At 35.8% G+C, this 25,216-nt stretch overlaps 1 protein-coding gene and 1 long non-coding RNA gene across 9 annotated transcripts in view; both read right to left on the reverse strand.

Annotated features, from left to right (window-relative positions):
• Window positions 1–580: 580 nt before the first annotated feature.
• LOC126913342 (uncharacterized) lies at window positions 581–17,166 on the reverse strand. The gene is made up of 3 exons (XR_007708462.1): window positions 17,101–17,166; window positions 16,679–16,829; window positions 581–2,165 (listed from the first exon to the last, which is right to left on the reverse strand). It is a non-coding gene; the product is annotated as an uncharacterized LOC126913342 (long non-coding RNA).
• Window positions 17,167–18,342: 1,176 nt separating this feature from the next.
• Window positions 18,343–25,216, reverse strand: part of GULP1 (GULP PTB domain containing engulfment adaptor 1) — a 152,295-nt gene continuing 145,421 nt past the window's right edge. For all 8 annotated transcript variants that reach the window (XM_035536831.2, XM_035536830.2, XM_035536827.2 and 5 more), the window contains one exon: window positions 18,343–20,396. In XM_035536831.2, the coding sequence (XP_035392724.1) occupies window positions 20,325–20,396 (72 nt within the window). In that variant the 3' untranslated portion in view covers window positions 18,343–20,324. The remainder of the gene's footprint in view (window positions 20,397–25,216) is intronic.

Below are 25,216 nucleotides of genomic sequence, written 5' to 3' on the forward strand. Positions count from 1 at the left end.
GAGGTTGGGAGGAGAAGCAACACACTTTGTGGATAACAAAAATTAGAACTCAGAAGAAAAATACACAGTTTGAGATACAGCACAATTACTCTTCACCATTGCTTCCCCTTGGACTGAAACTTTGATAAAGCAGAAAAAAACTCCTGGACCTCAGTTTCTTGTGTTTTATTCTGCCTGATCTGTTTCTCTCACTGCAATCCCTGGGAATCCTACAGAATTTTTTAATAGTGCTAACACAGTGACTCAATACTAAACAAAATATCCATATTATTCTGCCACCTCATTTTTGGTAGGCATTTAATTATTTCAACTCCCTTTTCTTACGAGCCTGCTAGACTGAAGATAAAAAAAACTTAGAGGTTACTCCATAGAGCCCCAAATTCTTCAGGTATTCACTAAACTATTGCCAGCTGCCAGACATTCATTTAAAATATATCATATCTAGCAATAGTGGACTCTCACAAATTTATTCTTACTGCCTGAGATTAAGACAAATTGCTCTCACACCTTTTTTTTTTTTTTTTTTTTTTCCCTAGCCTAAACTTATCTGTACTTATTCCAGGGAGCTGATTTTTCTGTTACTCACATGGTCTCCTTTGAGATTTTTTTATTATTTTATTTTATATAATCTTTGGCATGAGCAAAAGTCTTAATAATTTCCTTGATGTTTTCTGTTTATTTGAGGCCACCATCAGCCATCTATTATTTATTCCAATCCTTAAATGACCTTTAGATGTCAACTAAAACATTTTTCTTAGAATTATTACCATTAATACCAAAAATTTCATCAAGGATTGCTGCAGACTAATATTGTCCTCTAATGACCATGTTATGCTAGCAAAGTCAATCCACTTCACTGGGTCTTATCCTTCACAGGAGGTCCAGTAATTGCTGCTCATACTCTGTTGGAGCCTGGGCAGGTTTCTATTTTTTGTGTACAGTTCCTCACTCTTTGCACCAGTGCCTTTTTTCCATACAACTGGAACAGTGTTTCATCAGGCATCAGAGATCCTATATGTTTATATTCATCTTGAAATTTTCACATTTGTCGCTAAGGTTATTTTCAGGTACTTCTATTTTCAACTGCTTTATTTTGAGTTTGATCTGTCTCATACATTACCTTGTTCCAGATATTATGTTAAAAAAGATGAGTTTTTTTCTCTTTTTTTTTTTCCTTTTCTTTTTTGCATGTTTTCTTTAAACATGAGTGCAGAAAAATCTTGCCTGACTTGGGATCTTGTCATGCTTCCTACACTAATTGTGCTCTTGTGACCCTATCTGCCAATCCATTGAATGTTCTTCTGGCACTTACAAAGCAGTGTGTGCTTTCTTACAGAGGCTGACCACTGTTCTGGTTTGTATGTGCTGTGACAAACGTGACAGCACAATATACTTTTTGTTATGCACTTGAATTTTTTACACTGAAATGGTTTTGATTCTCTGTCATCTTATGGATGTGAGAAGATAATCTGCTTTCTACACCTTCCATCTGAACATGACCAACGAGCCAACCTCTAATTATTTTATCAGGGGGTTGTTCTGGTCCTGCAGTAGTCTCTGACAAAATTTTGTCCTGGATCCCAATCTCTGCCTTTTATTACATTTTCAGCGCCTTCTTTCCATGTGGTGTTCAGAATTCCCTGACTGTATTTCATAATTTTCCTCTTCCTCCTGGAAACAGTTGACCTGAGAATTACTTCAGTGGTCTTTGAATTAGAAATCAAAAATAAAGCCAATTTCTGATAGCATCCTTTGTCATTGGCCCGCACAGCACTTAAAAGGATGTCTCAAAACTTTTCAGTCAGTCTGCCACATTTCCAGAAATTTCAGTCTTCAGTGCAATTTTTCTCTATTTTCCTGAAGGATATTTTATTTTATTCTTTGTGTCAACATTCATGTTGAGCCAAGTAGTCTGACCAAGTTCACATTTTAGAGTCTGTTGATGTTCCAGTTGTAACTGTTCATCATCACTTAATTCTTGCATAACACACAAAACCCTGATATCAACATACTTGACACAATCTCTGAAAGTACAGTTATTCAAAAAGAACAATGGCCTCTATTCATTCGCTGAGTAAGGAAGTCCCACTTCTGGAAGATCATTGGATTTCGTAAGGCATTATCTTGATGATTTTCGTGAACAAAATTTAAGAGGTAAGAGAACTCTGGAGAAAAAAAAAAATAAATATATATATATTTAAATGGAACCACGAGAACCAGAAAAGAGAAACCTTGATTCAGAAAATGATGATTTTCTCTGTAGCTCATAAAACCTTTTCACGTATTTAATCTCTAAATGAAGATCTCAATAATGACTAAATCCGCAGATTACTATAATAATCTATACAACATTATAGAGATTTTCTAGAATTGACTCCCTGTGAGAACTTTCTGGACTTATACTGAGACAAATAATAAGGTTCAACAGAAATGATATGAGACTACAACATTTAATTTAGCAAGTCCTAGAAGACTGCATTGCTGCCTATTTTTACCAATGTATTTAAACACACAGCTATGCAGAATTTAACTTAAAAGACACTACCCAATAAAATAGCATAACAAACAGAATAGCTTTCCAGAATCATGGAAAAAAAAGTCCTTGGAATAAATATATTTAATGTCTCTTATTTACCATTTTATTCACCAACACTAATTACAGCACTTTTAAGTTGTGTCTGCTTTCAACTCAAGACCACAAACTATGTATTTTGTTACCTACTTTTACATTATTTATTTATTTGTACTATTTAGATATTGCTCAATGTTTTCAGTTCACGTTTCTCCCACTAGCCATCACAGAGCCGCTCACATGCAATATTGCATTCATGTGAACTTTAAGATGAATCAGCAGGCCATCAAGTCACATTACTTACAGTTTGCAGACAGTAAAACAAAGCATAGTCATGTAGCAGAGACCTTTTAAATATAATGGTTCATGAGAATGGACTGGGTTAGCAGAATGACTGCTAGATGGAAATGGAAAAGATGTGTCAAGTCCACACATATACTGATTCTTTTCATCCTCTAAAAAGAAATACCAGTTGCACTGCTTCACCTGTATTTTTATTCTTGAATTAGCTTCATAAAGAAGAAAGCTTTACATTTATACTAAGTGAGGATGCTAAAGAGTGCAGAGTAAGACCAGTGATAAGTATAACCAGTGATGCCTGGCACAAAGTCTAACAGGCTGGGAAGAAAAAGGATATTCATAATAGGTTTAGAGGAGGCGCAAGGGAAAATTAGGACGAACATGCTTTGGGATGGACCCTTTGGGCAGTACATGCTGATTCAATCTATATGACAAACAAGACATCTAGGAAACAAGATATCTGAACATATCTGAACAACATATCTGAATCTTAGCACTTGAGCAAAATTATTATGTAATGGCTACATGAGCTACTGGTAGAAATATTTGTATGATTGATATATTGATATAAAATGGTATAACAAGTTCATTAAGGCTGTGAGATTCACAATACAGACGGAATATAGATTTACTTGATGTCTCTGAATAATGAGTAACTGAGAAAAGAAATTGGGAACTGTCACGTTGGCTTTTTCTTCTACAGATCTCCACAACAGGAAATCCCTGCTTAAATCTCCTCACAAAGAAATGAGAGGGTATATATCCCTGAGGTTTGGAATGACAGTCCAAGCAGAATGGTGTTGCTAGCTAAGAAGTGAATCAAATGGCAGTTCCAGTGATATAAGGGGAAAAGGACTCCATTGAACTTAGCTGTTTTTCAAGCCTGAACACTGTTAAATAGGACTCTTCAGTAATTTGATTTGTGGCATAAATTTACATCTTTGCCTTGTGATGGAAGAAAAATCATAATTTTCCACAATAGATGAGGAGAAAACTCAGCACTTAACTACCATGGTCCATGCTAAGACTGGCCTACAATGTGTCTCAGAAGACTCCTTATTGCAGGTACCTATATTTTTTGGAGTTTTCATTTAAGTTCAAAATCAATCCAAGTCTCCAGCATTATCTACTCTCATCTGTATTCTTTACATAGGAACTAATATACTTTTCCAATGAGGAAGCATGTGTTTTATACAGGAGAGCTTGCATCATCTCCCGCAGTTTTATGGGAGGCTACAGATACCAAATGCTGAAAAGTAACCCTCAAAAGCTTTTGTACAAGTCCAAGGACAATTCCTTTTGTTCAGGCGCAGTGAGATGGCCAAACAGCTTAATTGCAACGATTTCATCAGAAGGCTTGGCAAAGGTTGTGCACTTGTAGACAGTACTGGAGAATGGGGGTTTGGGGTTAAACGTGCTGCAGAGAGTGCTGAAAGAAAAGACCGAGCACAATGGAGTCTTTGAGTTAGCAAAGTTAAGTCCAGGGATAAGCTCAGGACTGATAGAGTTCAAGTGCCTCAAAGTACCCAGAAGCTCTGTTCCTTCTTGGCAGACTTGTGAATTGCCCTTCTGTCTCCCCACTGCCACTATCTAAACTTAGAGCAAGCTGCATCAGCTGGTATTTTCCTCTGAACTTCTGTGGAATTTGGGTTCTGAATTCCCCATAGGTCCTGAGAAAAAAAGCCTTAACAATGTTCAGAAATCAGTTTGCATGTAAGCGGGGATATCTAACAGAGGTTACAGCTACACTCAGCATCTTTCAATGCAGTTTTTATAATATTTGATTTTCAGACATCCCAGGTTTTTAACATAAGGACTCTTGCAAATAGAAAATTTTCAAAATAAATCACATAATGTCAATCATCAAGAAGAAAAGCATGTGGTTGAACTTTCTATTAACAGATGGAAACATGAGATGAGCCCAAATAATTTAATAATCTCTGGCAATATTAATAATAGATCTGAAACACCTTGAGGAAAGAAAAATTGAATTTTACTGAGGGACATACATAAAACCAAAACCAACAAACATCCCAAATAAAACAGTCTAATAAACACATCAGTAAGTTGTTTTTGTTGTTGTTGTTGTTGTTTTTTCTTCTCTAATTCATGTTGTAATTTGGTTCAGTGTCACCTTGACATAGATTGCTGTTACATCTAAGAAAGCCACACAAAGAGAGCCATCTGCATGTGATAGAAACTACATCTACTGTGCTGTGGTCAGCATGTCACCAGGCAATCATTTTGAAAGGCTGTTACGAAACATTGCAGGCTCCTGCCATGTTATGTTCCTATAAATATGTGGCCCAAGTAATAGTTTAAAATTATAGCTGTGTGATATGCTTTATTAAAGAGAAGGACAGCAATGGGATTAGATGAGCAATACAGCCACAGTAATAAACAGAAACAGCTGAGATGAAGATCCTTGTGCTGTTTAGGGTTTAGATAACATTACCCCTGCCACTTCTTTCTGTGCTATCATTCATAACCGGACAGTTTGCTCCTGAACCTGACATGGGCTTTCAGTGTGAGAATAAGTGGTGATTCATTTACCCATATTCCTATTAAACAGATGTTATACCCGCACTTTAAAGTGGTAAAAGAAAGTGGCCTATATAACTTCAGTGTCTTGGTAGCTGAAAGAACCACAGAAATATACTAGGCTCTTCTTATAAGATATAGTTCTTTTCAGTCTATAGTAAGATAATGCCAGATAAATTCATTTTTAATGAATAATAATAATAAAAAGCACCCACGTTATAATATATTTTATTATTACATTTTTTTCTCTAAAGCTCCATGAGCTGTTTTCTTTAAAAAGCTTAAAATTTCTTGCTTTATAACAAGGTGGTTTAAATTAACTTGTTTACAGCTCTAGCAAGAGGTATAGACGAGTGGCAACACTGCTTTTTCCTGAGCTCTGTCCTAGCTGTCTTCTTCGACTCTCATCTTTAATCTCATCACTCCTGTCTTCCCTCTGTATAAAGCAATGAAGCTAGGCCAGTGACAAAAATTATTCTAAGATTTTTGTAACTAAAATGAAGCAGATGGTTGTCAAGGTTTTCCTAGCAGAGCAGTCGAAGATTTGCAAACTACATATTCAGACTTGAATCAAAACCGCAGAGCATGTTGGAGTTTTGCTTGGGTTTGAGATTTCCCAGAAACAACGGAAATGTGATATCACTTCAGATCAGGGACAAAACAAAAGTCAATTTTCATTGCAGAGTTCAGCTTGTGGTTGCGTCATATGAAAGAAGGTCAGGTTACTAGTGGCAGCAGTAAAAGCTCTGTTCACAGATAAGTTGAGATATAATGAGATGCAAAAAATGCTCACTGATATCTGACCTAAAAACCTTGCAGGCTGGCAGTATTAATGAAATTAACTAAAGTTTTCTAGGGCATGTGCTACCAATGACAGCTAAAACATCAACTCAGAGAACAAAACAATTTGGCTCAACAAAGAAAGCACCAAGAACGCTTCCATTGCTTTAATAGTTTGGGCTCTCCACCCACCCCGAAGTGCTGGCTGTATATTCATCTACATAAATTCATTATTTTCTTCTAAATGCAATATTTATGAAGAATAATATAATTTATTAATCGATATTTTTGACTTATTTTTGCTTATGAACTAAACAGAACTTTGTATTTCCACTTTAATACATGTTACCACAAAATTATTAAACACATAAGTACTTTATAATCTCTTCATTTTGATAATAAACTGAAGGCAGGAAAATAGGCTTAAGGCTGCATCAAGGATTATGGAATATCCCTCCTTAGAGGCATGGGACATTTCTTCAAAGGCCAGCAGCCAGCCCTGTGTCCCTGCTGTGTCGTTGCAGCTTAACCTATGAACTAGCAACAGTTTTATCTAGGACAGGGTGGACAACCATACAACAACTCAAAACTTAGTATACTGGAGATGCAGTAATAACAGAATATCGCTTACTATACCCTGCTTTACTTTCTCATTAGGAACAAAATGCTGAACTTTGAAATTTATTTATTTATTTAATCTAAGGATATGAATATATTTTATCCTTTTTACACTTAGCTGTACTTTTGATCTATCTGCACAGGGAAATGTGAAGGTTAAGAAGACTTCTGCACCCATCAGTTATTTTAAATGCTTAGTATAAACAAACAAACAACAACAACAACAAAACAGCTAATGAACACAGCTAAACTTTGACTCACAGTCCTGTGTTTTCTAAAACACTGGTATAGGTCTCTACTCCACAAATACAGAGGGAAAGGTTTCTCTGTTCATTCAATATTTCATTAAATATGCATCAATACTTGAACATACTTTAAAATGTTTGCACGATCTACCACATCTGATGCAGCATCCCTGATATTTTTTTCTCCTTCTTTATTTCTTCCAGGTCTTCTAGAACATGAGGAAGTTTTCTGTGTGATTGAGAGAAATCATATTTCTAAAAAAAATTAACCCTTTGTATGGTGGCTTTGAATGATGATGATCTGTTTGTGTTTGAAGAATGAATAATGCATTAATCATGTTATTCAAATTTTCATCCCACTTTCTGAACCTTTTTGCACCTCAAGGCTTGCTGTATAATCTTGTCCTTTCAGTGGTATCTCTGTGTGAATGAGAAAGAAGAACCTTAGTTAAGGAGGTCTGTGAGGAGAAAATGCTCACAAAATGAGCTTCTTCAGAAGATGGTTCTGGCAAATTTCAAAGTCAGCCATTGAAAGCCAAGCTGGGTGAAAGTCTTCAACAAAGAAAATGGTCTTGAATTAGGGAGAATCAGCAGACAGTGGGAAGAATGGACACCTGAGGAATGCAGCCACTTGTCTACTGCATCCTATTGCATTATCACAACATAGGTAACTATGCTAACAATTTGTTTAATAAAAAACCTAGTATTAGGATGTATACATCTGAAAAAGATGCACAGAGAGAACACCTCTTGCATATCATTAAAGCTGTCTTTGCTTAAATTGTGAAATGTATTGATTTCACTTTTAAGAAAATCCTTCAAAATATGGTGCTTGTTTTTGACAAAACCACCCTTAGCTTTCTAGCATGTTGCAATTTGTTTTGCTTTCTACCTAAGTGTTTTAGCCATTTTAGACTAACAGCATATGCCACATATACCCAGCATCATAAGACATCAAACTGTGGCAAAACACCATTTTGGTTTAGTAAGAACTTTACATTCTTTATCAATTTCTTGCAAATTCACATTTATTATTCACAGAAAAAGCTGGAGTAAATAAAAAATATTCCTATTTTCTCCTACTCATTTTAGATCCCCAAAGTAAAGCTAATATAAATTATGTATCATAAAAATTGAGATCCATTAGGGTATGTAAGCTTGTAGATTCCAGTAAAAATCTGGGTGGACAATATTATTTCACAAGATTCATAGCAGCATTAATCTGGAAGTGATGAAGACCACAGCTTGTAGTCCTAATTCATCTGCTTACTTGCAGTGCTATTCTGGGATCTTCCAGGAGTGTTTTTTTTTTTTTTCTTTGAAATTATAGGCATATACATAAGTATTTGCACAATTAAAGACAAGAGGAATTTAATGTATTTGTTGATAACCTAACTCTAGTCATAATCATAAAATGCAAAAGGTTTGTACTGGATTTTCCAAAGTGAATGTTACCTTCATATCAACATAGAAAATTGTATTACTCTTTATGAACTTAGACATTTTTCCTCATTTCAGAGGGGGAAAACCAAGAATAACCTAGTTTCCCTAGAGGCAAAATTAGAAATATGTTATGCTAATTATTATAGGGAGGGGATAATGTCTGCCTGTGCTAGGCTAGGCATGTAACATATGCCTATGTTACCTAGTGAGTAATTAAGGATATCTATGGGACAACTACAGGGAGAATCACTGTCAGCTTGAGATATTCATTATACTTTGTCAAGAAAGGCTATAATAGAACAATATAATTTCACCTGAATGCATAATAGTCCTTTGATAGCTCACAAAATGTATTCGCATGCACAGACATAAATATATCCCTCGGACCAAGGAACTCCTTGCTGTTAGCAAGTAGTAAGTTCCACGACTGTGAAATGTATAGACTGGAGAAGGATGGCTTTCTCCATATGTTATCATGAGCCCCGTGCATGTGCATCATTAGGTATGAAGTCAGGCAGCGAATACTTGGGAAGCCGAAGGGGCATGCCCTGTGTCACAGAAGGTCTAACCGAAATGTACTGTGCACATAAACGCAGACAATAAACGTGGCTCATTTCTTCTCTGTCAGCTGCTAAAAATACTGACACAAAGTCGAAATAGTGACTGAAGAACAGAATTGGGTAGCTTTGTCTCTTCCCTTTCCCTGTACTGTCCTCAATTGCAAGTCTTTCCTCTGCCTTTCCCTTTTAATCACAATAAGAGGCTGCTGATGCGAAAACCCTTCATTTTTGTCCCCAACCCAAACCACCTCTCGCACCAACCACTGTGGTTGTGCTTGTTTGCCCAGCCAGACTGTCCAGACACCAGCTCCAGAAGCAGCTTCCAAAGGAAACTGATAAAACTCTCATAACCTGGCCTGGCCCAAGAAAAGCCTTGGCAGGCCTCGCGTAGACATACTGCGCCCCACAGTTCCCAGAAGCTGGCCTGCAGCTCACATCTCAATTTTCTCCACCAGAGCCAAAGAGTGACTCTGACTAAAGAGTATTTAACATGCAGCAGAAGTCAGGAAGGCCCCTGGCCACACTGGCAAAGACTCAGAAGAAAATCTATTAATCTTAAATATAGTCGATGAGGAAAGAAGTTTGTGGGAAGACATTTACCACAAGAACCTTCTAAGGCCTGTCTTTTCACTGCTGTTTGACATGTTTCTTCCAACCATCAAGAAAATCCCTCACACAGGATCCTGACTATGCCCTGGAGTGCCCAGGACCTGAGACAGCTAGGCATGGCAGCCAGAGGCAGTGGCTCATTTGGGAGTCAATATATTCATCAGTGGTGAAGGTGAAGCTGGAAGCTTTACTGTTTGCTTGGATGTGTTGCCTTACCCTGACATAATGCAAAATTTAGAGGAGGCGTTTGGTCCCTTTTTTTGAGATTTCTAACAAATAGCACATGAGCCTTCAGCAATACACAAGAGGATGAAAATATTAACTGAATATTGGTAACGGAGAATACTGTGGGTGGTGGACTTTGGGCAGTGGAGCCTGCCAAGCCTGTGGAGCAGCTATTTGCTTTTCCATATGCATTTAGTCTACCACAGCCACAGACTGGTCCTAGGAGAGCACTGAGGAAATCAAGAGTATATTTGGCTTGGCCTCAGCCAGCATCTCCAACAAACTGCTGAGGACCATGGTGGCAGCCACATAAAGAAAGGAGTTCCAGACAGCCTTTAAAGGGAAGCTGGGACTGATTCACAAGTATCTGGTCTGTCTTTCATGAGGTTTGAATACTTATACTTCAAACACATCCTATAAGCAGCAGCATTTGGAAGCCTCATTTCTCTCTCAGAAGAGACAGATGCTCCACAGGAAGTAATTAAAGCTTGTGGAGGGAAAAAATATATATATATAAATAAATAAAAAAACAATTAAGCCATATCAACAGAGGTTCAATACATGATTTCTTTTCAAGTGGAGAAAAGAAAGACTTGTATAAACTACTCAAGAGACCAGATTAATTAATGCGGATATGACTATGTAAGCATGATTCCGGTGCCTGCCCAGGGGTGGCTGGGGTGAGGAAGAGGTAAGCTGGAATTGTCAGGAGGAATCCAGAGCTGAAACATCAAATGGAAGCTCACTTAAGTTCAGGCTGGGATGCAGCCATTCCATCAGCACATGCAAGCCATCCTAAAACATAAGGTATTTCACAGTCAACAAGGCCAGTGAGGGCTGGGATTTTGGGGCTGCCTTGGCCTCCTGTTCCTACTCTGACTGGAACATCTCCTCGCTGTCTCTGCTTCAACTGCACCTGTCACCATCTCTGAGAAGATGGAGCTAGAAGTGCCAGCTGGGCCACACAACCCTTCCTGCATATTTGGGTCTGATGAACTCCCTATTGGGACAGTGATGTCCAGCAGGTGGCCTTGTGGTGCCAGCAGCCTTGGTTGAATCTCCTTCAATGCTGTGCCCTCCTGGAATTTGGAAACCTCCTATTTAAGGCTAATTTTGACTCCAATGCAGAGGGTGTCTAATGCCTTAAATCTTAATCTTAAAACTGACTTTTTTTTTTTTTTTTTTTTTTTAGTTTAAGGGAATAATTCCACAGCGGTGAAATGATATAAAAAGACAGATTTTATATATATATATATATATATATATATACTGTTATTTATGTCTACGTCTAGATATGCAGGTACATACGATAATACATGAATGGTGTGCAAGCCAATGACACAAAGACATACAAAAAGAGCCAGAAGCATTTTTCTGACTTTATCCTACCACATCAACAAGTGTAAAGAAACTGGGAAACATGCAATACAGGAGCACTACTGGAAAGTCAACACACACTTGCCATAACAAATCAGCTTTGAAAAGCTAATATTTAGAAAATCCCAGAACACCACATGGTAATTTTGCTCAGAAATTATGTTTACAAAACTGAAGTATGGCACTTCTCTTTCCCTGCTTTAAATAGTCAAAATTTTTCTAGCATATATTTGTTAAGCTTTGTTTTGACAAACTACAGCATCATAAAGCTAATATCCAAAAGATGGGTAAAAAAAAAAAAAAAAAAAAGATAAACCACAAGGTTGTAACAACATTATCCTACCTAAAAAGAGGTGTTAAAGATTGAAAAAATTAGTCAAACTGCAGAAAAGAAAGAAGAAGAAGAAGAAGAAGAAAAAAGCTCCTAGGATTTCATGCCAAATACAAAAAATATATTATAAAAATACTTTCAGAAGTGGCTACATCAAGTTGTAGTCAACCTGCACAGGTCATCTAAGCACTGGGTTAACTGCCTCTGGTATCTTGCATCAGAAAATCAGAAAAAGCAGAGCACAGCTGTTCAAGAAGTTTAAAACTTCAAAAACCTTGAACTTTCCCTGTGCCTCCACAGCTCTTAGTACATACACATCTTGTTTCCCTGTACATTTTCACCTAAAGGAGTACAAAATCTTCATTAGTTTATGCTTAAAATGGTGTTCTCCTGGCCAGTAGCCACAAGGACTACTTTCCAGGCATGTAATACTGGAGCAGGTTCAGGCAACGCTCAACCCATGTGATGCTGTTGCATACAGCGTGGAAAAAAGCACAACTACAAGAACACATGGAGCTGTAGATTACAAACTAATTTATCATTCCTGGAAGACAGCATGGTTGTCAGGGCCAACCATAATATTTTTTTCCAGCTTTCCTTGGTAGGCTTGCTTACCCTTGGAAACATCAATGTGCAATTTTTGATTCCTAGGTAGACAACTGGGTTTTAGGTTTTAAGAAAGAAAGGTGTCTGCCATTATTTCCTGTCTGAATATTGAAATATAATTAGTTTGCGTACCTCACACTTTCCCATAAAGTTTTCTAAAAGAACTAAAAGATTGAAAAATAAAAACAATTTTATAGCATTTAAGCAGATATTATGATAAAAATAAGCATTAGTCAAATGCATAGAAGCTGGAATGTCCTGTGTACGAGTAACCGCTCCAAGTTTCAAAAGCTTGCATTTATAAAACAGGGGCAGTGCTTTTTTTTTTTTTTTTAATAGATACCATAGATACCATTAAACACTCTCTCTCTTTCTATCTTTTTGCTTTTTAATTAAATATGGGGAGTCAGAATGTATTCCTAACTCTGGAGGAATGTATCTAAAGGTACTTACTGTTTTCCAGGGTTTACACTGGACTGAGAAAAAGAAAATTTAAAACGTTTTCTGCTTTATAACTCAGAAGGGACCAGTGTCTGGAATGCTTTCAACATCTGCCTGCAGTTACTTGCACTGTGCTTTAAATCCTGGTCTGGAATGACTTGACATTACCGGAGCTAGCGATGTTTGTAGAAATCTCTATTCCTGTCTAGAAATTGCAGTGTATGAAGCACCTCCCTGTTTAACCACCTCAAACTTCCCTCCTAACATAGGAACTGCATTGGGAGGCATCAGTGTCTGTACAAAAAGCATTTGATGCGCTCATTTGTGCGTTACTATTTGCATTGCACACCAAGCAGTGTGTACAGCAACAGGTACTGGCTTTCAAATTCTCATGTGAATGGATCAATATGAAAATGTCACTTCAGATACTGTAAATGTGTAGTTTGCCCACAGTTTGTCCACTTTTTCTGAAAAATAAAACCTCTCAATAATACAAAGGTATAGTAGTATTTATATATGTGATAGATACTGCTCAGCAGCATTTTCTCAATTAATTATAAGCTGAAAAAAGCTCAAAATTTATCTTCTTTTCAGAACAGTTAAACATCACAGGTGTCTTCTGTGGTCTCTGCTAATACAGGTTTTTCTTGTTGATTTTCCTTTCTCATTGCTTTCCAGTATTGGTTGCGACCATAAGGTCTGCTTATGAAAACACCAAGAATCAGGATAATCCCTCCACATGTACTTTAAAATAAGACTGCCAAAGTTATAATAGTGATAATATTCTCTTATATTTTTTTCAGCGGAGAATGCCTTCTGCAAGCAATGTTATTATTTCTAACTAGTTAAACTGCCTCTATATGCAGTCTGCATTATTGCTGGTGATGATCATGTTATTAGCTCAACCTTAATCTGCAGCAACACATCGGTTCAGAGTCAAATATTGTTTAGAATATTGTGTGGGATTTTTTTTCCCCTTTGCCATTCAACCTCTTAACCAGGGAGGTCTGTGACAGACTAAATCTGTGGTCCTGAGAAAATAATCCCTGTTTCCTAAATTTCAAGTAAATTAATTTTGGCTATATGATTCATGTGGCTTTAGTGGCCTTACTGGTTTATTTATTATACTGCCAACAGGCAATTTATCTTGCTTACTTAGGTCTCTAGTCACACGTTTCTGACTTTTTAATAACATTTAGTCCTTATAAAATACCTATGTTTTCAAAAGCCTTTTAAATAATCAAATCTTCCACAACATTATATTATTTCAGTTTTATACCTCAGTCTATTGTGATGTTATGACAGCATTCAATTTTGATGACACCAGATCACAGGCTTGACTTATTTTTTTACAGTGTACATTAAATATTATGGCAATCCACAGGTAGTAATAAAACACAGTGAATGCTAACAATCCTTAAACACCTTGAAGGACAGATTTAATGTTCTTAACGATGAGAAAACAGACATACAACTTGGAAAGGCAAGAATAAAACTTTTGATCATTTGACACTGCTATTGATAATCTGAAAACAGCACTAATTATTTAGGCTTTTGCTTCTCAGAAGCAGTATGCCTGATCAGCAGTTAAAACTACATAAATATTGCTTCACTAGGGAAGAGAGCATGGATAAACCCAAAGAGACAAAATCCCAAACAGAATTTTCATTCTCATGTGAAATTTCTCATTAATTCTCACCTCATGAAAACCCTCTTCCCTTATTTTTTCTTTCCACAATGTGGTTGCTTGTTTTGCATCCCAAATTAATCTGCCACAAATTACAACTGTGATCATGTATTATTATTATTATTTATTTTTCCAGGCTTTCAGTGTCTCAGAAATTCAGATCTATTCTGGCTTCTTCATAGTATCCTAATCCGTTATGGTTGTAAAAACACAGGGAACTTGTCCACTGGTACATAATCCTGCATTATTAAAACTGAAGGAGATTTTATTTTGCCATAATGGTAGCTCTATTCCACTATGGGAAAAAATAAAAAAGTACTATTTGAAAACAATGAAATAAAGATCCTTTTAAAAAAATCAATATATTTTAACTACATAATAAAATTTTCAAAAGTGAACCAGCAAAGATTCCTAAAGAACTCATTATTTTCAGTGAAACAAGCTCAAAATATTCCAATTCTAACAGGTCACCTTTGTGCCTTCTTGTACCAAATTAATATTGCCACAGGACCTTTTGTCTTCAGGCTCAGAGTTAGTCTACAGCCACATAACACAACCAAATTCCCCAACTTTAATTATAGGAAGCTTTTTTTTTTTTTTTCCAATTCAGATCTAAATATACATATATATATATATACACACACATATATATATATATATTACAGGAGACATTTTAGGTTTTGTGTTCCTAATTCAGATCTAACAAAGTATTACAGAAGACATTTTAGGTTTTGTACAGAAGCTTCAAAAAACACCTCTTTTTTTTTTTAACTGAACAAAATGCTCGCAGAATACATTCAAAAATAGAAGAAATAAAACTTGCAACTATTTAAACGCTATATGTGGTAGATCCCCAAGAAGACTCAGTTGAATGGATTTTCCAGATATCTTTTTAGTCAGAAAAGCCTTGCATTAGGATGAAACTGCAAAGGTAACTGCAGTCATGAAAAACCTGCAGGGTCTATTCCAAGACTCCTGTTTTGGGAAAGCTCTTTTATCATAAGGAGATTAATAAAGAGATTAGCTCAGATAGTTCTACCTGTTCTTGTGGACAGCTAATATGTCAAATCTGCTTCTTGGTGGCCCTTGTGCAACACTGAGATAGCCATAAAAGCTGATGTGGCAGAGAGAGATGTTATTAACTCAGTTAAGTTTCATAAACATAATCACAAAGTTAGTAAGATGCAGAGTATGATATTTTTTTCCACCTCATCTTTCTGCTATACTTCCTTCCTATTCTGCTCCTTCTTTTTCCTATTCTTTATTACAAGGCATAAAGCTTTACTGAACTAAATAGTGGAAAATGTGGGGGAAAAAAAAAAAGGGAAAACTCAAACACTGATTCTGCCATTCATATGAGCCTTAAAGTTTAATCCATTCCAGAATTCACTGTGGGAGAATAAACTTTCAGTTATGTAGCCCAAACTGTATATAAATTAGACTCTCAAGATATTTCTTGAACACAAAAGGTAAATTGCATATTCACACGTTCGAAAACCTTTACCCCACCTCACACAAATATTATGCAGTCTATGAAACCCACTGAAAGAATGTTGTAAGTTCCAGGCAGTGTTTTGATCTGATAAATAAATAAATGGGCAGTTTCTTTAATCTCTGCACTGACACTGAATATTGAAATGTCTCAAGAATGCCACATATATTACAAATGTCAGGCTTTACTATGAACAAAATGTTCCCTTCCAATCTGAAATAATTGGTCAAAAGGAGATCCTTTCCTCTATCCTACTGATGAGAAGTACCATGAATTTTCACTAGATGACAATGCAAATAATGTCCCAGTCTTTCATAAGAACATTTGTCTTAAAATGGGGAAAAAATGCAGGTTAATTATGTACTAAATCTTACTTGCTTTGTTGTCTTTTAGCTGAAGCTTACAGAACACCAGCTTGCAGGCATTTTTGGTTGCTTTTGGACTGTATGGCTAGTTAGTCAGATTATTTTAACCTGCATTTTTTAAGAGTGACTTTTGCATCCTCTGTTTTTAAAAGCAGCAGCAAAAGCCCAAAGTGTCATCTTAAGAAAGCTGATAGCTCAGCTGCATTTACTAACATATTTCTTAAGAGTGTCCAAAGGGTGACAATCTGCAGCAACCAACAGGATATAAGGAAAACTGGGAGTCTGGATGTTTCACTGGAGAATTCTCAGGCAGTGGCACACTCTCCCATTGCAGAGGGGACTCTTTATGTGAAGCAGAATTACTCTGAGAGAATGAGACCCTGCTTAGTTCAACAAATTGAAGAATAATCATCATAATGAAGTCTCTGAGCCAACTCCATTTCTTGGCAAGTTCAATCACCTTTGAGATTACACAGTTACGCTTACCTCTAGAAGTGTGAAAAGACTTGGGGAAATTTCTTTTTCCTCTCCTCCTTTCCATAAGGGAAGCCAAAATAAAATATAACGCCTTTTGCCACATGAAGGATGTATCTTTGCCAATTTGAATGACCTGATCAATTATACATCTAGCAGAAATCTGTCACATGAGAGACAAAAGACAGACACTTACAAGCCAATCTGCATAAAGAGGAATGGGTTAAGCTAAGAACATCCTGTGATGATGCTCAGTAAATTAAAGTCATTGAAGAAAACACACAAATTAACCCTGTATAAACTTATTTGACTTAAGAAGTATTCTAACCTAAGCACCTTATTTACTTATGTGGTAGTGTAGTAAGTAGGTGGGAAGGAAAAAAACAGTCCACATCATAAAAAATAAATAAAAAATAGAAAGGGAGAAATCTTACTTCTAGCTGTTAATACAGCTTGGTGTGATATGGCAGTGCAGTAGCTGGGCAGCTGACAAGTGGAACTAAAATCCAATATGACACATCAGGAAGTAATGCAATCAGAGCATGGTCAGCAGTGTGAGCAGAGCTCAAAGAAATTTAAAAAAGAAAACAACAAAAAAAAAAGATATCCAAACAAAAGAAGAAAGTGCAGTGGCACAAATCTGGTATTTTAGGATAAATTCGCAAATCCAAAAATTTCTTGTTCACAAGTAATGTAGCACCATATGTCTAATCCTGTAGATGATGTTGCTCTTTTTCAGGCTTGAAAACAGGAAGCTTTTGTTAAGTGTAATGCCCAAGGTCACACAATTAGCAGAAGCACTTGACATTCTCACAAACAAGCTCTCAAGCTTTTTTTTTTTTTTTTTTTTTTTTTTTTTAAGAGATTATGTTTTTAAAAGATAATTGAACGACTAGGAATTGGTAACAAGAGAGCTTCCAAAGACAAAGTTATTTTCAGAGCAATGGGAGAACTCCCATTTCCTCTAAGGAGAGCAAGAGCAATCATCTAGACTGGTCTCAAATATATAAAGTAACAGTCTGAAAATGTAGCTCGCAATACTATTGCATTATCTGTAGAAGAACACCAATACTAGTGGGAACATTGATACACGAGTTCAAGGAAAGAAGAATAGCTTATGTTTAACTCACAGGAGATTACACATACCCCTTTCTTGTTAGCCTGACAATGTTCATTCCTATAAACTGTCCAAGCCCCAACTCTGCAAATAGAAGAGGTTAGATAGGTTTTGAGTTATAGCGTGACAAAAATTTTTGCAATGGAAAAACTCCTTCACTAACCAATAGGTTCATTTAGAAGCTTATTATATTTATTAGCTAATTATACGGAAAAAAAAGGCAAGAGTCTATTAAAAACATGAAGCACTGCAGAAAGAAAGGAAAGGAATGAGGAATTAAAAATTTCTAATTACTAGCATTAGATAACTGCATATAAAACAGATTTTCTCTCCTGATTACGGATCAGGCCAAACTCAAAATCAAAGGCCAGAAAACGTGTCTGCAATTTTACACCATCTGACATCAGATTCTTACCAGTAGATTTAACTCTTATCAGATCTTACAAGTTCTTCATCAGTTCTTACCAAGGTGACTGAACTGTTCTTCATGGCAGGTCTTACCCGACATTTACACACCTCCCCTCCCTCCATCCATTGAGCATTTAACTGAATGAACATTGTGTTCTAGGATGCAATTTATTTAAAAACATTTATTTTAGGCAAAATTAAACAGACATTTGAGATTACATAGAAATACAGTTTCCAATTGGATCACAGAACCTTTTCATTAAAAATGCACTGTTTTGTTGATTTAAGTGTTTTTGTATGGATTGACCAGTTATGCAACAATTAACCATGCCATTTGCAGTCAACTATCATAAAAATTGGTAATTCTTAAAATGTGCAAATATTAATGTTACCATTGATAATAAATGACCACTAAATATATGCTTATTATGTAAAGCTTTTTAAAGTACAATAAAAATACAAATTCTATTTGTTAAAAAAAGGCCATTGCTATGGCTACTAAACATCCTCATTATACAAATTCCAAAATACTATATGACAAACAAAATTATAAAGACTTTTCTTTATGAAACATATACTATTCTATTTGTTAGTGATTTTATATATATTTGTATATAATACTCTATATGAACATTCAAAAGAGACTAACAGAGAGGAAGACTATTGTCATGTAGAGCATTAAGGCCCCTGTTCAGCAAGGTACCTGAGCACATGTCAAATTCAGAAGAGGAATAATACATTCAGGAAGAATTCACTTCAGCAGACTTTCAAAGGCCTTTGCAGAAGTACTTCATTGAACAGGGCATGAAGATATATATGTGACTGTGAATTTGCAAAATACATGTTTTGTGTAAACTGTAACTCTTAAGGACAAAACCATAACACTATCACAAAAAAACTTCTCTTTAAAAAAAGGAAAAAATACACAAAAAGCTCTATTTTTTTCCACGTCTTTATGTTTTATAAGGGGAAAATAAGAGAATTTTTAAAAGGATTAAATTGAACTAAGGTGGTGTTCGGGCATCAAAACACTGATGATGATATAAGTTTAGCATATTATTTTATTGCTTATGTTCAAGATTAGTGAAGAGTATGCATAGACAGGTCAGTGTTGAACTCACTAGCAGTTGAAAATTTTGGTTTGCAGTTGTTTGTGTAACATGAACAACTAGCAAGTATGAAGGACTTATTAACATATTCAATTCTTGCAGCAAGCTTCAAAATTATATTAAGACATACAATATCGATGCAGTCCGTGAAAATAATATCCAACAGAGCCTGACAGTGAATGCTCACATGTTGAAACCAACTTACAGAATTGATCCCAGTAAACAGAGTGCCTGCTTGTGCACAAAATTACAGAAATTTCTAAGTAAATGCAAGATCATAATCTCATTTTCAAATTATTGTTAGCATGTAATGAATTCCAAATTATACACCTTACAGTTTAGCTATAAAATATCAAAACAAAGGGCAGTGACTTTGTCATTTCTGCAATTTAGCAGCTCTTCTATGCTCATTAAACACTAATTAGCAGACTAACAATTTGTTAGCTTCTAAAACATGATTTAAGGACTTAAAAATCTTATGGATTTTACAAACTAGTAACAACAGATATACAGTGTAATAACTGTACAAGGTAATAGAAATTAATTACATAGCATTTAGATTTCTTTTAAGCATATATTAATGGTAGGTATTTTCTGCTTTCTTAACTGCAGTTGCAATTAATCATTTGACTGATTGAACTTTAAATAATGGCTTAAAAATTTCATTTCGAAATACTGCCAAGTAAAGCATTATGTAAAAATCATGCTTGCATGTTTGCAGAGAGAGGTATGTGTGAGCTTTCTGAAGAACTTCTCCAGGCTAATAGTCATAAAGCATAGTAAACTTGGGCAAATGTTTGAGAGAAAGAAACACAACAGTGTAATTTAATTCATATTTCATAAACAAATACAACTTTTTACATTTGTACAGGGAAAGACTGGAACTAAGTTGGATTTTTACAGAAGCAAACCTCATATGAGTTTACATGTTGAAAAAAGCAATTTTTGGCACATGGATAATATTCGTGAATATGTGTTCAAAATATAAACACTGCGTAGGAATTTCACATTTATTTTCTTGGCATCAGCATCTGCTGTCTAGTGGGTCAAGACAAAATACTGTGCCTTCAAGAGTTAATCCCATTTTGAACCCCTCCTGCAATGAAACAAGACATAGTTAATAAAAAGGAAAGCAATTTCAGGAGGAATATCACCTCTTTCTACAAACATGTACATTCAAGCTTATTTTTAGGTCAAATTCTGAGCATTAGCATTTCTATGACTTTTTGAAAGGATACTTCACAGGATAACTCACAGACATTTACATTATTTGGTCAGCCAGTTTTTCTAAGTTTCTCTTAGTCATTAATGTATAGGATTTATCTGTGGTATAACAAAAGAAATAACATTTGCATATGAAATGAAGAAAGTATTATTAGAATAAAAATATTGAATATTAGTTTACATAAGTTGAACCATGTTGTTCTTGAGTAAAATTCAACATGATTTATAAGCAGGAAAGATCAGATTGCTATATAAGCAAAAAGTTTATTATATTTATATTTGAAGGAGATCTAAGTCATGGACATTGTTATTAATTCCACATTTCTCTTACAATCAGTAATCCCTTATCTTAGAAGTACTTCAACGGAAAGCGTAGTGGTACACAACAAAATCTCAGAGGCTTGTTCTGAATCATTCACTGTGTGGTTACACTGACAGGTGTATACTTTACAGCATATGGTTATCTGAGCCTTGCTAAAAGGCAAATAAAATCATACCTGCTTTATTGCAAAGAACAAAAGGTGAATTTCAAAGGCGTGTAACACTCAATGAAATAAAATATGATGCTCTTTAGAAAGAGCAAAGGAATTCTTAAAAAGTTCAGATAAAAATGTCTCTTCTATTTTATTAGCAGAAGCACTAAGACAAGGTAGACATTACCACCCGCTCTATTGAAAATAACTTACTTCTCAAGTACCTGTATTAGGTTTACAAAATGTACTTAGCTTGCACCAATTCTAAAATAACAACATCACTTTTAATAGGGGGAAAATACTCTTGTTTTCATTTCTCTTTTTTCTTTGAAATAAGCTGATTATTTATGTCTTGACCTCCAAAAGAAAAGTCACCTTTAAAACCAGAAAATTTTGGTCTTTTAGGTGAAAATATTGTAAAGCTGCAAGCAACTGGAAACAAGGGCTCTGAATAGAAAGGCCATGAGAACATCGACTCCAGTGGCACCTGTTCCAATGTTCAGCTCAGTACTGTCTGAGCCTACAGTTCACTTGGACAACGTTGATCATGTGCTATGAAATCAATACTATGTGCTTTTATGAAGCAAGCATGTTGTAAACAAAATAGATCTTCTAGTAAGGCAGCCTGTACTAGGACTGGGCATAAACTCAAGTCTTTTCTCATAATGCATAGGAGTACCTCAAGAGGATACCTTTTGGCTTTAAAAGATAAATCACAAATTACATCAGCTTCATTTCAAACAAATGTAAACCACATGCTAGATTTTTAAAAGTGTATGAATATTTAATAACTCCACCAGCTACTACCATCAGAAGAGCAATGCTGAGAAATAGAATAAAATTCCTGGAAATGGTTACTAAATGATCTCAGATCTTCCAAACAAAATCTACATTTTCCTAATATTCATATTATAAGATGGTGAGACAAAGCATTACTGGACTGTAAACCTTTTCCAACTGTGCTTACTTGCCTTACCTGAGTGACATAGTGCTGCCAAAATGCACTGCTATATTTGACTTTTTTTTCCCCCTCTGTGCTTTTTAACAAGCTATCAGGAAAAGCGTTCAATGCAGAAGATATTTCGAGCAAACTGCGTGAAGTTCCAAGTCAAACACAACCTGTTATAAATGGACATTGCTCATTTACCCAAAGGATGCAGTTTTGTTGATGTAACAGAGGAGGACTGCTTACACAAGGGCACAAATCCTAGGATTAGCCCTACATTTTAGCCTGCTGAATCATAAAACCCTCAGTTTCTGCGCATCTTAAACGCTGTCTAAATATTATCTTAGTCTGTCTAAAATTTTAAAATTATAAAATTATAAAAAAATATATAATTATCTTAATCTGTCTAAATATTATCATAATCTGTCTAAATATTTAAAGAATGCTTCCAGTTTTGAGGTTGTAAAAGGGAAAGTCAGTGCTTCAACCTGGAGATGCTTAATACACTGGTTTAACAAGGACATGCAAGTTCTTACATAGCCCTCTGGAGAGCACTTTCAAAGCTGTGCCAGCCCTATGACTGAACACGCATACTTTTCATGTCCTCCTGAATGCTCTTATCTTTCCTCTGAGCACTGTTTGTTGGTGTCTCATGCAGCTGCATGTCCAGTGCTGTTTTTCTGGACAGCTAAGAGCAAATCAGATCTGTAAGTGTGCTTATCTTACTGCTGCTATGTTGATCATGGAGGATTTTTTCTGATGTTCACCTATTACATCACACAAAAACTCACTGTCATCACAGGGTCAGATTCTACAGTTACTAGTAGGATCTAACTTTCAGGGCAACCACAGAGTCAACAAAAACAAACAAACAAACAAACAGCCACAGACAGGACATCAGGATAGCCACCAGGGCATTTTTCAGACCTCAAAAGAATGTCAAATATAGACTTATTTTTTAAGAGTATTTAAGGTAGAGGAAAAGAAGTGTGTAGGATTATAAACCAGGACACTCAAAGGAAGCTCGACTGCCTCAACCAAAATTCCCATTAAATTAAATGTGGCACTCAAAAAGGGAAAAAATCATAATGTACTATTCCAACAGACTCTTTGGCAAAGTGATTGCAATCAAATTCCTGAAGATCAGGAAAGCACAGACTTGATACCTCCCACATCCATCTCCATTCCCAGCCCCACAAGTTTTTCAAGCTAACTCCAAATTCTTCAATAATTCTGTATTTTTGCAGATTCCACTTTGGCAAATATATGATAATTTAAAAATTGTACCCCATCAGCTGTCATCAACCAAGCTGTGGAAAGACAAGCTTTTAAGAAAAGATTCTACTTTATATCAAGACACAGCTGAGCCGTGATTTATGCAGGCAAGAATATCGGCATCCTATGCTGTAGTTTTCATGGTGATGCAGAACACTTACAGCTTTACATCCACTTTCAGGAATACAATTCATATACACACACACTTCTCTCAATTCTTATGGTTCCTACTTGTCGTTACTGTATGATTATTATAATACCCATCATACAGTATGTGCCTACCTTCTACTCTCCGCTCCAAAACCCAGCATTCACAGCTGTAATAATAATGATGTCAGTTGGAATCACTGAGTAGTCAAAAATTGAGTTACAAATTGTTTCATTTTTATCCTTTTCTAATAAACTGGATTAATGTATTAGGCAGAATACTTTTTCTTTAAAATGATATATCGTCAGCACTTGGTACACATTACGTACTGTATATATAAAATAGATATCATTAATTTTAATACTCAGAATTTAAAAATATTTAATATAAACATTTCAGCTTCTAAAAATATATGTTCTTAGCATAACACACTGCCTGTTCATTAAAAAACATGTGCACCATGGCTTCCTGTACTTTAAAGACTCGGGAAACAGTAACTTCTCATTTAGTCAGAGAACAGTTCAAATCAGCTGATTTTTAGGGAACACAAAAAAAGACCATCCCCAGATACTGGAGAGGAATGGGAAGAGGAAGGACTATAAAGTGTATCGTGCCTTGCTTCTGTGCTCATATCTCCATAATAACAGTGTCAAGTAACTTTTTAACTTCCAAGATGACTTAACATAAGTACTGAATATCTTAGTTACCCAGAAAAATGACAATATTTTGCTAACAGATATGATGGGTCTCTCAGAGAAGCAAAGCTTGTTTTCAGTAGAAAATGTAACCTGAAAACAACCCCTCTTCCAAAACTCCCACTTATCTTTTGATTCTTCATGATATAAAGATGTGAACTATTCTGGTTAAAAAAAAAAAAAGCAGTAAAAAAGGACAAGTACATCCATTTTATCACAAGGTAAATATGTCGAAGTCAACCCTTATGGCTCTTCCTGAGGTTAGCTTGTTTATCCCTTCACCACCTGCCTTTACTCAATGAGTTTAATTCAGCCCAAACCCAATGAATGATAAATCTACATGTCTCTGAGAAGATAATTTAGAGGGCTGAGCATAACTTACTTCAGATGGAAATAAGACAAGCCTCCTGACTGCTTTGGGCCATGCAGGGAGAATGGCCTGCAGCTCCTGGAAGCTTTAGGATATTAACTACCTTGAGATTTTAATAAATCATAGCAGCTGTTGCTAGTATGATTCAAGATCCAGGGAAACTTCCCTTCACTGCAAGATTTCTGGGAAAATAGATTTATTTTATTAATGCCTGGATGCAGTCAAAATAGGATGAAAATATGTTTCAGCACAAGGGTGGGGAAACAGGAGGTTGGAGAGTCATCAGAGAGAGGTCTGAGCTGTAAAACTCACATCTCAGCACATGTTGGAGTATAGAGCTCTCCAAGAAGATCAGCAGAAATTGGACTGAGAAATGGAATAGAAAGAGCCTAACTATGAAATTTGGATCCTCCCTAAAGTTTAAATGCAAGCTGTTCCCCCCAGAAGTCGAGGAATTTGATCTGATCTCATTAAGTTCAGAATAGTGGATACAAAGCAAAAGCACCCACTACTGAAAAGTTTATTCCCCAATGCCTCTTCTGCTTTGCTGTGCTTTCTTCTCCCATTTTGCTTACATGGCACCTTCCAGCACACATGTACTATGAAACAGCTTTTCTTCAGACTGGGGCATGACAATTGACATAGCTCAATATGAGGAATGGGACAACAGACTGGACTGAGCTACTTCAACCACTGGCTGGCTGACTTGCCACTCTGACTGCAGGTTAAGCTATATTTAACAATACCCTCTCAGAATAAGTTTATAGTTAGAACTATTAGATATT

This window comes from Cygnus atratus, chromosome 6 (genome assembly GCF_013377495.2).
Source record: "Cygnus atratus isolate AKBS03 ecotype Queensland, Australia chromosome 6, CAtr_DNAZoo_HiC_assembly, whole genome shotgun sequence".
NCBI lineage: Eukaryota > Metazoa > Chordata > Aves > Anseriformes > Anatidae > Cygnus > Cygnus atratus.